Consider the following 14,009-nt stretch of genomic DNA (forward strand, 5'->3'; position numbering starts at 1 on the left):
AATATTGCTATGTCAATTGTTAAGAAAGTTAGTATTAACATGTTGTTAAATATGTTATGTCAATTATGAACATACCGTTCAATATGTTATTAATTATTACTCATGTTAGCTCAGTGGATATGACCTCTGTCTTCGATTCTGAGGGTGTAGGTTCCGGTTCGGGTCATGCACCTCTAACTTTTTACTTATGTGCATTTTAAGAAATCACATGCCTCATACCTGTATATCTGAAAATTTTCTTAATTATATAGTGTGTGTGAGGTTTACCAATCCGCATTGGTGCGTGGTGAACTATTAGCCTAACACTTCCCATTCTGAGAGGATACTCGTACCCAACTGTGAGCCGAACTAATGATGATGTTAAATGTCACTCATCTACGTAATATTGTTATATGATATATAACACATATCTATTGACGTTCCGAAAGTGCTTGTAAACTAAGCCTTATTGAAATAAATGAATTTTGACTTTGAATCATCAACATATTATAACATATTGTTATATTGTGTCGATCATCAAAAGAGGGTGTGATTCGCAAACCATACCTAAAGCCTAGTACTAGATACTTTAGTATTTTAGTCGAGTACGAACAATTTTTGGATTTACCGCCCAAAAATCGTTCGTACTCGTCTAAAATACTATAGGCAGGTGACAACCCTAAAATCCAGCGGCGAGCCTCAACCGACGCGTGCGCAGTTGCTATATAACTCCCGCCCGACCACGCATTAGCTCATTCACAACTTACATCTGATAAATGAATAGTCTGTATTAGCTCGTGGCAATGTTCTACGACCCCATGAATTTACCTGACGTGAATACTAATCCTAAATACGAACAGTGGTGGTACAGTGACAACTGGTGTGATAGCCATTCTCCACGTTTCGAGCACCAGCAGAGATAACAGGAGTTTTCCGAACCTTGTGAAGTTGCAAAGGTAAATAATCAATATTATTGTTTTTTTTTTTTAATACACTCGTCTAAATTATATTTCTCTCATTTATTGACTTGCTTTCTGTATACCAAAGTTATATAGACCACTCTAATACCTTTTGTTTATTATTTATTGTAAATATTTTTATTTCCAATATGAAAGTCATATATACAAATTAGTATTTAAGTTAATACATTTTACATTTCGCAAGTTTTATTAATATTATTCAATGAGCTACTTCAATTTAATTACCTACTGTTAATTATAAATTGATAGCAATAATAATTAAAATTGTTTCGGATATTAATTGCAGTGTTAAAATAAAATATTTCTAGAAACATTTCGGATTTGGGGCAAATATCTTAACTCTTTCGTTATATCTTAATCATGAACTCGTTCTAGTAACGTGGAGCAAAATTCGTTTGAAATTATACGGGCATATAATTCGAAAGGTTTGCTTATTTCATTACATATAATAAGTTCAAGAAAATGGATCAATAGTAATGAGCCAATAAGATAAAAAACCAGTTTATCGCAACGATTTTTATAACAATATCCATAAATTATTGTTAAACCCGAGCGAAGAGGTCACTTACATATGACCAAATTATCATTTCGGCAAGTCATTTACGTCAATGAGACGAGATAAGCGCTCGTGTGGTCTTATTAATGCTTTCAAGATTTCATATCTGTTATGTTCGAATTTATTAAGATTATAATAATGCGTTAAAGGGTTAAAGGTACAAAGTACAATATTTTGAAACCTGAAATTAATAGCTGCATATAGTAAAAGTGTACATTGTCACATGAAAGCTACTGGAGGGATTTGTTAACCTTTATGGCTTATTCAAAATATAGAAAGAAAAAAATATACAATGAAGAAATTTAAAATTACTATCTTTTTAATGCCTCTAGTCATTTTATTTTACTTTTAATTTTTTGAGTAATAAAGATTTCCCAATTTTTTTATTTATATCTGATATAGGTAATACAACCCTAATTTCATCACGATAACTGACAAGGTCTTCTCTTTATTTACAGTAGTTGACCTTCTACAATTTGATAAAGCCGACTTCCCAGTCGCCCAATTTGATTACAAGCAATTGAAGCATCAAAGAGGAAGCGCGTGAAGATGGCTACAGTTCAGACACCGCCTGAGAGAAGCCTGCCGGCGACCATGTCAGTGAGCCAGGAGCCTAGTGACATAGACCTGGTGGCACTGACGATGGCGGCGCTACGTTTCGTGAACCCCTGGTCAGTGGAACCCAAGAAACCCTGGCCAGCGCGCATTGAACCAGGCACACCTGAAGCCAAGAACCGAGTGATCACCCTAGCTGAAGTATCCCTTCACGACACTCGAGACGATTGCTGGGCAGTGATTTATGATCGAGTGTACGACTTCACTACATTCTTAGATGAGGTAGGTTACTATACGATTATGCTCTTTGATAAAATGATGTCAATTACGGACCCTGACCGCTCTTCTATATCATTTATTGATATATTAATTGGCTAATTGCATTGCACGTCGTTCCTTATGATAACATGTATCAAAGTCTGTAGCAATCAACTGGCAATGTCAGTCAGTAGATAATTAAATTACATAATAAAATCCGTAAAGCTTTTAATTTTATTTTTCAAAAGCAGCTAAATAAATTGGAAGTTGTGCGAGGACATTTTTGAGATAGAAACGAAAAAAACTTACACCTAGAAAAATTTACTAACAGCAAAGTTACACATACCAATAATTAGCTGCAAAGAAAACCTGTTTCAAAACCAATCATTTCTTCTTTGTGTTCTAAAAAAGCGTCTTTTTCACAGCACCCTGGTGGAGACGAAATAATGCTGGAGTACGCGGGCCGCGACGCCAGCACCGCCTTCCGCAGCTCGGGCCACTCCAGCATGGCTACTAAAGCTCTGGATCGTTTCCTGGTGGGAGAGCTGCCAATGCACGAACGCATGTACCGGCGGCCAGGTGGAATACGACTCAGCGACATACCAGAATGAGTCAAATAGTCCTAATAATAAGGTTTAATTTGCCATTTAGATTATTTAATAATACAGTCCTTAAGACTGACAGCATAGAGCGCATCAAAGTTTTAGCATCAGTGGGAGGCCTTAATAGAAAAGCCTTATCAAATTCCACTCATGTAATTTTGACGCATGTATTTTAGATTATAATTAAAACTATGTTAATAAAATACGCTTTTCATATAAATAGGGTAGTTTCGTATAAATCTTACAAGTTTTTAAATATGGCTGAATACTTTGACTAGGAATGATAATTAGTATATTTTGAATAGCTTAGGTAGCTAATCACTGCGCAGGAAAAAGCAATCTTGCCAATCGTGAGACACTTTAATTTTTTGTTGCTTTCAGTCCGGATCAATAAAATATTAGAATTTAATAGAAAGTAGACATTCTTTACACAGATTTAATGTTTTACCACATGTACGAGTGAAACAAGTTACACGAAATTTGTACCTAATGATATAAGTAAATATACATTGAAAGACTAGTTAATTTTTTAACTAGCCTGACAAACGCCAGTTATAATTTAAGAATAGACTAAGATTAGGTGATCCATTATTGCTATTGTAAACTAATTACCGTTGCGAATCTATAAAAAAAAGTTCACGCACACTAACGGTCATACGTTCAACCAATCATAAGGCAGTAATTCAAAACGCGCTTTTTGATTGGCGAATGGTGATACGCTGGACGTAGACGCATGTGTGTGTGCACAGGTAGTTACTAGGCTAGCTATCGCATGTGTTTTTCACTTTCACATTATAATGTTTATTGTAAGTTAAATACTTGTTTGTTTATAATATGATTATGCTGATTTATTTGCGACCTTATAGGGCAGTGTAGCAAAACAGATAACTGTCGTCTGGGCAAAGATTTTGAACTAGTATTACTAGGGACTACATTCCAATATATTCCAATTACTTCGCTAGTGTAATGTATGCATTTATTTATCTACTATTTTCCTAATTATACATCTATTTTGATGTAAACAGTATTATTTGTATTTCGTGTAAATAGGTGAATTGTATTAATCTTAAGAAGTTGTTTTTAATCGTTTATCCTTGCTTTACTTAGTTATGCGCATGTTGTACCTATTTTGTATAATGTGTTATAAAGTTCCTATTTTTATATTTAATAAAAAGTTAAACGTATATCGATACTTTTTCTGTTTGTCTTACCCTTTTTTACCTTTATGATTATTACCTACATTTATCTCAGATTTTATCCGTAATTAAAATATTTAAATTAAAACTACAAAAAAAAAAGATCTATGCGATATAAAAATGTTTTCTTTGAGTTTAAATTTAACGTTAAATATTGATTACAATATCAAAAATAAAACAAAAACAGAATCATTTAGTTAATAAATTAGATTTTATTTTTTAAATAATACCTACTTATCTTTGTTGTCTGCTAGCCTTGCCACTTAGCTATACAATTTTACCGGACCTGAAACCAAACAATAATACTAATTTATGACTGAAAACCAGCACTAATTACAAAAATTTAGCATAATGCTGAGGCAGCAACCTTTTTAGGTGACACAAGAATGTTAGAATTATGAGGGTTAACACTCATCACGACCTGTTCCGTATCGCCTCGAGGCGTTCAGGATTCTTTAGAATTTAGATGAAACTCCATAGTTCAAAACAATTATAGAATACGTAACAGTAACGCCTTGCCTCCGGATAAACTACGGCACACGACAACGTTCATATATATATATATATGTAACTGTTACTTCATAAGTTCCGAGAACTGGTGGATATTTTTGGGTAGATAGATTTAAGGCCTAAGTACCTCTCCTATACCCTGACACAGAAAACTGACATTTAAGAACTACGCGGGTGAAACCGCGGGTTGTCTTGAGTCTGCTAGTCGTTGCTGTTGCTAAAATGGAGATATAGTCGAAGTATATTTACCTACGTGATCAAAAAAAAAGATTTATAATGTCAGCCACTGACGATGAAGTACTGACGTCGTGTGTTCGTCGCGATGTGCATGACATTATGTCGATCGCGACCAATAAAACTGATCATGTGACGTTACCGCTACAGGAATGCGAGATTACTTGATCGTAAGCGGCTGACGTTAATCGCTAACCTAAAGTGGCAGGGAGAGGGCATATATTGCAATTCAAACCGCGCGATGAACGAATGGGGTACTTTGAACTTCGTCCACTCTCGTCCAACTCTGAAGTTGCAACACGCGAATTTACACAAGTATAACATAACCTGCTGGGATACCTATATTTTAACCCCTGCTGCAAACATAGGGGTGTTATAAGTTTGACGTGGGACCATAGTTCCCGAACGGATAAAGCGATTTCAATTTAGTTTTTTTGTGTTAAAGGTGACTTACGGGCGAGTGTTCTTAGACATGTTTGATGAAAATCGGTGGAGCCATTTAAAAGTTATGGGGGGTGAAAGTGGGGAAGAACAACCGAGTGCCTGCAAATATACTGAAGTGAGGTCTCAAATGAAAGCGCACTGAAATAGAATATCGATGACTTGATCGGCAGTGTAATTAATAATTTCATGACCTTCGGGGGTTTTTCAAAGTTTTATTGTACACTGCGCAGGTTTACACTTCATGTTCAGAACAGACTAGGAACATGTTTGGCTAGATTGCTAGATGTAGGTATGCCAAGATGGTATTTTTTTATTTGTTCAATAAAAAGTTAGCCCTTGACCAGAGGCGTCATTACCTATGGTGTAGGGGGTGCGATGCACCCAGGCGCCGCGATCTCAGGGGCGCCCGACTAAGTAGTAAAGCAGTAGACGGATTAGGACTATATGTTTGCTACACAGACAGTTTTTGGTAGCACACTTGAAGTGCTGTACATATTCTATTTTAACAATGCTCTGCAGGCTTAGGTACTAGAGAGCGCTTGGGTGATGATTGCATCTGGGCTCTACGTGAGTTAGAGACGCACGTCGATTCTCTTTCTACGATCGCTAATGCTTCGAAAACTTACTATGTTAAACGACTTATGGCTAGGGGCTTATGTTAAACGACAATGCAGTCTAAGATGGAAGCGGGTTTATTAGAAGAGGTACTTACAAGTTTACCCATATCTCTGACAGTTCCTACGCGGCATCATACCGGAACGCTAAATCGCTTTGCCCGTAGGGTAACCACGGCCGAAGCCTACCACCAGATCAAATAGTGACACCGCAACACTAAGTGGTGCGTATACTGCATAAGTCCATCAGTGGATATTTACTTACGTCAACGTTTTAGGTGAGGCCAAAAATGTAAGTAAACAAATATTTAAAAGGTAAAAACCAAAGACAATAAATTGTGTACCTACTGTACACGTTACGTCGGGTTTTTTGTTTTGTTTTAAGTGAACCTTTACGTTCACGATAAAATTTGCAAGAGCACCTAAAATCCGTTAGCAACCATCATGTTGCTAACGGATTTTGGTTGCCCAATTAGTACTGGGTTTTGATAACCCGCATGCCAACGGATTTATTTGTACAACTTTAGGAGCGTAGTAACCAATGGTTTATTACCTACAGAGCTTGATAGTCGGCATAAACATACTCGTAGATACGTAATCGAAGAGTTCATTTGCTGGCAGTAGGTAAAACACATACACATTTGGTAAATAACTTAAAATGGAGGAAAGTTTACTGTTGCATAATGATAAAGAGCAACAAATTAGCGAGTAGGTACCTACCTGAAATACGATTATGTTTATAAACATTTCATAGTCACCTTAGGCCGGGCATACACGAACAGCAGAAGTCAGGATCGACTGCTTCGAGTCGACTCCAACTGCTCGAGCAGCAATCAATAGCTTAAAATTTCAATCTGTTGACTCCGAGCAGCCCGCGTATTGTCGGCCTTAGAAACTCGCATTTTGAACGTTTCTATGAGAGCTTCTACGTGATGGCACAATAATAAAGTAGGTTTCTCTAGTCGTAAACTATACTTCATGTTCCACTGCTTAGTTCAAATTCTCCTAGTTGGGACGAACTTTCTAGTGGGTCTGGTAGTGCTTTTTCTCTCAGCCTGAGACATTTTATTTTGTGTTAGGTCTGATCTTAGGTATCGGGCATGGCTATTTACCACCCTACCGGCAAAGACGTACCGCTAAATGATTTAGCGTTCCGGCACAAAGCCGCGTATAAACCGTCAGAGGTATGGCTAGAATAAACTTGTATAGTCTGGCAAGTTCCTTGATAACACTCCCATGATATGCGGGCGACGAGGGAAAAGACTGCGCCGGTATTTTTTTTCTGATTGTGTAAGTGCCGTAGGCTCCTTATGGGACCTCAGCGGCATCACCGGGGTTTTGGATGAGCGCAGAAGCATCACCTAATGGGGTCCGAAGGAAGAAGCAGAGTAGGTGGTCGGAACGACTCTCTAAGGACGTCTCCTCTGAGACTCGGACCTCGGCTTAGGGGGCCGTTCGGGAAGGGTGTTTTGACCTGAGAGTATCAGTCCGGGCGCGCCCGAGATCGTGAGTTAAGAGCCCACGTCTGGGTGGTGCGGGTGTGAAATCGTGCGTGCGGGGAAGTGAGGCGCATCAGTCGTCGGTTTTTCATTCATCGATACACGCCCTCCGACCCGCGCGACCCCTGGGGAGTGTTACGAACGAAGTTTAAAAGCTAAAACCCATATTAGTCTGCATCGCCACTTAACTTAACACTAGGTAAGGATAAAGACATTATACTCACAAATGTTTATAATTGGAGACGTTGGTGTGCCGACAGTGACACTTCAAGTAGACAAGTAACGCAACGAACAAGAACACAGCGGTCACTTGCATCGACCACTCGCTGGGCAGGTCACATTTTGCTACTTTCACCTCGTCGGGGCTAACTGTTACCTACAAATGGATTTCATTCATTCTTTTATTTATTTACTAGCTGACGCCGCATGGTTTCACCCGCGTGGTTCTCGTTCCCGTAGAAATGTGAGGATAATATATAGCCTATACTTATAGCCTTCCTCGATAAGGCTATATAACACTGAAAGAATTTTTTAAATCGGACCAGTAGTTCCAGAGATTAGCGCGTTCAATCAAACAAACAAACAAACTCTTTAGCTTTATAATATTAGTATAGATTTATTATATTGGAAATGCCAACAATAATTTATATATTTTTTTATTTTTTTGGAAATGCCAACAATGACAGCAGAAAAACATTAAACATAAATCAGTTACAAAATTCTTAGACTACTGCAGCCATCTTTTAAAGGCATTCACAGCACTGCAGAGTCCGGTTAAAAACTTAAGGTAAAAGATTAAACTATACTTAAATGTAAGAACAATTTACAAATGTATAAAATGTCAAAAACAAGAAAATTTACCAAAAATTTACAATAATAATAAAAGCATTCTTTAGATACTCGTAAATCTACACTAATATTATAAAGCTGAAGAGGTTGATTGTTTGTTAGTTTGAACGCATTAATCTCAGGAAGTACTGGTCCGATTTGAAAATTTTTTTTCTGTGTTTGATAGACCATTTATCGAAGAAGGCTATGGGCTTATATATTATCCCCGTATTCCTACGGAAAAGGAAACCACGTGGGTGAAAACGCGCAGCGTAAATATTTGAATAATGAACATTTTAAATGGTTTATTTTTGCTATTGTCACCAAAATGATGACGATCTTTTTAAATAAGCAATTATTAAGATTTAGTTCCTTTTAGAGTCTGCCTAACAAACCTTCTATTCTAACGTCCACCTGTCATTATGGAATTGACAAACTCATGAAACTATATTGTACAGGCATAGTAAAGCATTGTTTGTTATTATAAACTACCAGTAGATGGCGTTCTTAGACAACTTTGAAACAATCCTTTCTTGTACACTTTTCGACGCAGTTACGTCTGGGGCTCATAGATGGCGCTTTTTTTTTTGAATTTTTGAAAGAAGTTTTACTTCAATCGTTTGGTGGTGCGGTGCGGCGCCGCGCCGGAGACGTTTTGCCGCATCGCTGTACACATGTGGTGTGCGGTGTCCAGGGTTCCCAACTTAGGGGTTTTCCCCTTAGATTTAGGGGGCAAATAAGTGAAATGGGATTTTTTTAGGGGTCTGAAATTTTTAGGGTATTTTTGACTATTTAATATTTTTAAATTGATGATAATTTTAATTTCTTTCTTGACCTAGCGACTTATAACGACATATAATACGTTATTCTACAACCACTCTGAGGCAACTGGCGGCAATTTTCATCGAATAAAAAAAAATGTAAAATTTATTCATTGTCAACATGTATGATTTCAAAAAATCTGAATCTTTATATAGAAACGTAATATTTTGTCTTTATTAAATATACCTAGACTTTTGAAACATATTACAGCATATTATTTCTAAATTATTATGAATTTTTATTTTTTAATGGGACAACTCAATAATTAAGGCTATTTTAGGGGTTTTTGACATAAACTTTAGGGATAAATATTTTGGAGAGTTGGTAACATTGGCGGTGTCGCGATACAGCGCCGTTGCGGCGCCGTGGCAGAAAGTGTGTCTGCGATGCGGCGCTGGAGCGCGCCGTCTGGCATATCATTGATAATGGGGATGACTAGGTTTGAATATATTGTTTTTATGATACATTCGGGTAAATAAGGTCAATGTTAACTGATTTATACATATTTGCAAAATAAATAAGATTATAAAATTTCGAAATCTATTAAATTTTTTTATCGTAATTAGATGAAAATTCTTTCAGTTTTAGCTTCGTTGCATTAAATGTGACATTTTTCAATATTTGAATTATAAACATAAACGCACAAAGGACAAAAATATTAGTAATTTAGTTTGGACGTCCATACAAATCTAACGATCATTATGACCTATGACATCATTAAATCGTACCATTCTGTATGGGGCGTTTTTCAGAAATCCGAGGCAGCGCCGCAAATCTGACCCTTTAAATCCCTGTAGCTCCGAAAGTAATCATCGCAGATACCCTGTTACTTTTACAAAATTGCTTTACTATTAGCATACTCCTAATTTATATACAATTTAAAATCTGTCATCATCCCTATTGTATACGGGACGCGGTACCACACCGCACCGTATCGCTTCTCCCTCCCTGTTTTTTATACTCACCAAGTAATATTTAGGATCCAGTCTATTCCTCCACGAGAACGAAGGGACAGTGTACTCCGTGAACTCTATCTTGTGGTTGGCAGTGGGCACGAAGCTGTGGCGTACAGTGCAGCCATTGTGCGTGTGCGCACCGAACACTGCGTGTGGGCGTAAGCTCTCCACCAGGTACTCTGTGGACTCTTTCGAGAGACAGTTCCAGCGCTCCTCAAATAACTTGGTCTTTTCTGATGCAGGTGATGAGTATGGCTCTGGACAGATGCTGTCGGACTCCCTGTATAATGGATAATGCTGCAAGACAAAACATGCAATTATTCATTATTATTATCACTGTTAGCAGCGCTCTCTATTAGATATGGACTCCTTAATGAGACAGTTCCAAAGCTCCTCGAATAACTTTTTTTAATGGAGGGGCAGGATATGGTTCTGGATAATTGCTGTCAGATTATCTGTTCAAATAATGCTGAAAGGCAAAAGTAACTCTAACAAAAATCTTCAAGAAACACTATTTAAGGTAAAACTTTAAGGGTTTCTAGCGAAGGTTTGCCAGGAAGCCAATTATCTGGCGAATGGGGATATAATTTCGAAAATTATGCAGAGGAACATATAAAGAGTTATACTTTATACTTAGACGATTGAGGGTCTGGATCCTTGAAACTTATGACCCTAAAGTAACCACAGTCTAATTCCATTGTGCTTATCTACAGTAGCACAGGTTGACAAACTAAGCGTTTCTAAACTGATGAATATCTGGCAGTTACTAGCTCTTGGTCTATAATAAAACGAGTACCTGCATCACTATGGGTCGGCTGTAACGCTGCAGTTTCGCAGTCCCTTTGCACAGAGCTGAACCACTGCTGCATTTAAAAATATCTGCAACATTGATGAATTTTGTTAATATAGTTTTGGTACACTTTAGGTATTGGGTTTTTTAAAAAAAAAACTCTCAATAGTAGTAGCCTGTAAGTCGACAGTGTACTGTGAATTAAGTAAGAAAAGCTCACCCTCGTGCCTGGGAGAGCCAGTTATGCCGTCGGTTCCAATCATTATTATTAACATTTAACCTATAAGTGGGTCTAAGCTCCATATGTCCTTTCCTATAAGGAGGTAGGCCTGGTCCCATAATGGGCCATTAAAATAGGCTTATTTTAATAGTTTAACTGGAACCATGTAGCCTGACCCACTGGTTACTGGAAGGAGGCAGTCCTTGTATAATACACAAATATTATGTTTGTGACCTGAAATCCTGTCAATCTCAGCAACAGCTCTGGAGCAGAGCCAACAGCCGTCCCCCTCCATGGCCATAGAGTTGATTAGCACAAAGTGGTTCCCGCGTATGCTCACTAGTCGAACCGGCGGGGCGTCCAGTTTCTTCTCGAACCTGTTAGCGAGGTGCGGCGTTATCCTGTACAAATAATGTAGCTTTACATATAAATTAACTTCTTTATTAGAAGTAGAGCTCATCTAGTGACATAGATTAAGTCCAAGCGTCATACTCGTGCTTAATTCTGCACCAATGCTGTATCCAGGTCTGAAGGGTGTTGTTGCTTGTACAATTGGGTATTTAAATCATTTTTTATTTCGGTACAAACCATAGATTTAAAAATTACACAAATAATAATCTAGATGAGTTAATAAGATCAGTAGGTAATAAATTAACTAACTTTAAATATATCGATTTTAATGAGTCATTTGGGAAAATTAAGTCAATATTAAATAATTAACACATAGTAAGCAAAAATAGTGGTAATATAATTAAATGAAAAACGTATGATTACATTCAATGAGACATTTTTATACAACAAATAACAAAGATATCTGTTATTTTGTTTGGACCATACAAGTTAACGATTTTTTTTCCAGGTCATTATCACTAACATCTGATGATGATGATGATGAATTTAGATTTGGATGTTAATGTATTTAACATAATAACCCTAAGCCCATCAACCCACATAGGGAAAGTGTGGTGAGTCTAAGCTCTATATGTATATCCCCTCTTCTATATGTAGGGAGGCCTAGCTTTATAGTGCCTTCTAGCCTTAGTAAACATAGTTTTCTAATTAACATCAATGTTTATAATTGTGTCATGCTAAGTAAGCTTTAATTTATGCAAATAAAGTATTACCTATAATGAAAACCTATGTCATGATTGCCCACAATTGCATACATAGTGATACCTTCAGGAACTTTGAAAATCTTATGAAACCTATCCACATACTGATCAAATTCATTTTGTGAACACCATTTGCCTTCATCAAAGAGATCACCTGCAAGTATAAAAGTCAGAAATAAAAAAAAACATGCAATATAATATAAATATATATTATGTAACTTTTAACAAAAACAATTAAATAACCAGTATGGAATAGTGCTACATCTAAATCTCACACTGTATTATTTTCATCAATTTGAATTTATAAAATAATAGTGTACCCACACCCTTGATTTTGTCCACACTTAATCTGGCTCTATCATAAAATCTGTTCTTAGCGGACACTTACTAACTATAAACTACCTCCCTGCCAAATTTTCTTTGTACTTCAAATGATTTTCAAGATTTTGTGATGAGTGACCTTTTGCATTTACATGTATAATAAGATTAAGACTAGAATAGGTACTACAAATATTATACAATTTTCTAATAAATAATATGATTACTAATTACATTATCTCATTTTGTCTGGTACAGGGCAGTGCATAGAAAGTAGTGCTCTTACACAACCTGTTTAATGTGGCAGTGTTATAGAAGATATCTAATTAATATCAAGTGTACTATGTGCTTGTTCAATCAACAATTTCTATAAAAATAATGTTCATACCCAAAACAAAAACAACTTCAGGCCTGTGCAACGTAATGGCAGTTTGAAATGCTTGATGCATTTGCCACTCTCTCCTCCACTTGTCAAACCAGTGTCCGTTCCAAGAGCCTAGCAGATGTGTGTCAGCTATTATCATAGCATACACTGGCTCTGTGTCCTCCGCTTTCCTTTTGCTTAGAGATGGCCATCCACACTGAAAATTAGTAAATAAACATAATAGCTTTTCAAAGGTGAAATTTCAGCAAGCCGTCAATGAATTGACCTAGATGGCAAATGTAGTGTTGCCATATCACAAGAATCACAAATGACTTTGTTCTAACAAACGGAATTAAATCACTAAAGTGTTTTTCAGATAGCATGGATACAGTGACGTATAATATTCATAATACATACTATTATCGTGAATTGAGGCAAACTTTCAAGAGTGAAAAGACCTGTCACCTGCACCATCCTACATGAAAGGAACTGTAGAGATGCGAGCCCTTTATCAGTCTAACTCCACCAACTAAGAGATATCATATAAAATAAGTAAACTTAAAGTATGGGTAATTTGACATTCACTACAGTATAGTATTGAAGTGAAAAAATGGCCCCAGGAGAGAAGAAGACTTATTATTTATGTAATTTATGTTTTATAAAAAATTCATTGATGTAGAAGAACTTGTATGTTAAGGGTTTTGTGAATCTAAAGACGATATTCCCTTCCTTTCTTGTGTAATAAGTAAATTTAATAAATAAGGTCTTAAGTTCATCCCTTTAATTCCTAAACGATTGAAACGATCATTTATCCACATCAAAGTTCATGAATTGAATAGTCTAATATTATCTAGTTTAAATATTTACCTGTATTTGGGTAACAAAGTAAATGAGGTAATCACAATAGACATATATGAAGACAATGCCCAGAATAAACCTCATAAACATGCTGAGCAGTAAGGAATAACGCCATCTCCTGCACACCACCATAATATGCAGCAGGTGTGAATATGGCACCACCTACATTATTAGTATCACATAATTATTATTTATGTTTATCATTTAATAACTTCCATGTTCAATTTAGCGATTTCATTCAAAATTCAAATTCAAAACAATTAACAAACAACGAAGACAATGAAAATTGAAAATTCAAAATTGACATTGACAAT

At 36.5% G+C, this 14,009-nt stretch overlaps 2 protein-coding genes across 2 annotated transcripts; one reads left to right on the top strand and one right to left on the bottom strand.

The window, feature by feature from the left end:
- The first annotated feature begins 718 nt into the window (after positions 1–718).
- Positions 719–4,122, top strand: LOC112048299 (uncharacterized). Its single transcript, XM_024085785.2, has 3 exons — positions 719–935; positions 1,974–2,352; positions 2,754–4,122. The coding sequence occupies exons 2-3, from the start codon at positions 2,065–2,067 to the stop codon at positions 2,937–2,939; spliced, it is 474 nt and encodes a 157-aa protein (XP_023941553.1). The 5' UTR covers positions 719–935; positions 1,974–2,064; the 3' UTR covers positions 2,940–4,122.
- Positions 4,123–4,318: 196 nt separating this feature from the next.
- On the bottom strand, positions 4,319–13,971 carry LOC112048298 (metallophosphoesterase 1). Its single transcript, XM_024085784.2, has 8 exons — positions 13,705–13,971; positions 12,862–13,054; positions 12,168–12,309; positions 11,278–11,444; positions 10,830–10,912; positions 10,043–10,330; positions 7,652–7,803; positions 4,319–4,412 (listed from the first exon to the last, which is right to left on the bottom strand). Exons 1-8 carry the CDS (start codon positions 13,825–13,827, stop codon positions 4,394–4,396), a joined length of 1,167 nt encoding a protein of 388 aa, XP_023941552.2. The 5' UTR covers positions 13,828–13,971; the 3' UTR covers positions 4,319–4,393.
- Positions 13,972–14,009: the final 38 nt, after the last annotated feature.

This window comes from Bicyclus anynana, chromosome 3 (genome assembly GCF_947172395.1).
Source record: "Bicyclus anynana chromosome 3, ilBicAnyn1.1, whole genome shotgun sequence".
Taxonomy (NCBI): Eukaryota; Metazoa; Arthropoda; class Insecta; order Lepidoptera; family Nymphalidae; genus Bicyclus; species Bicyclus anynana.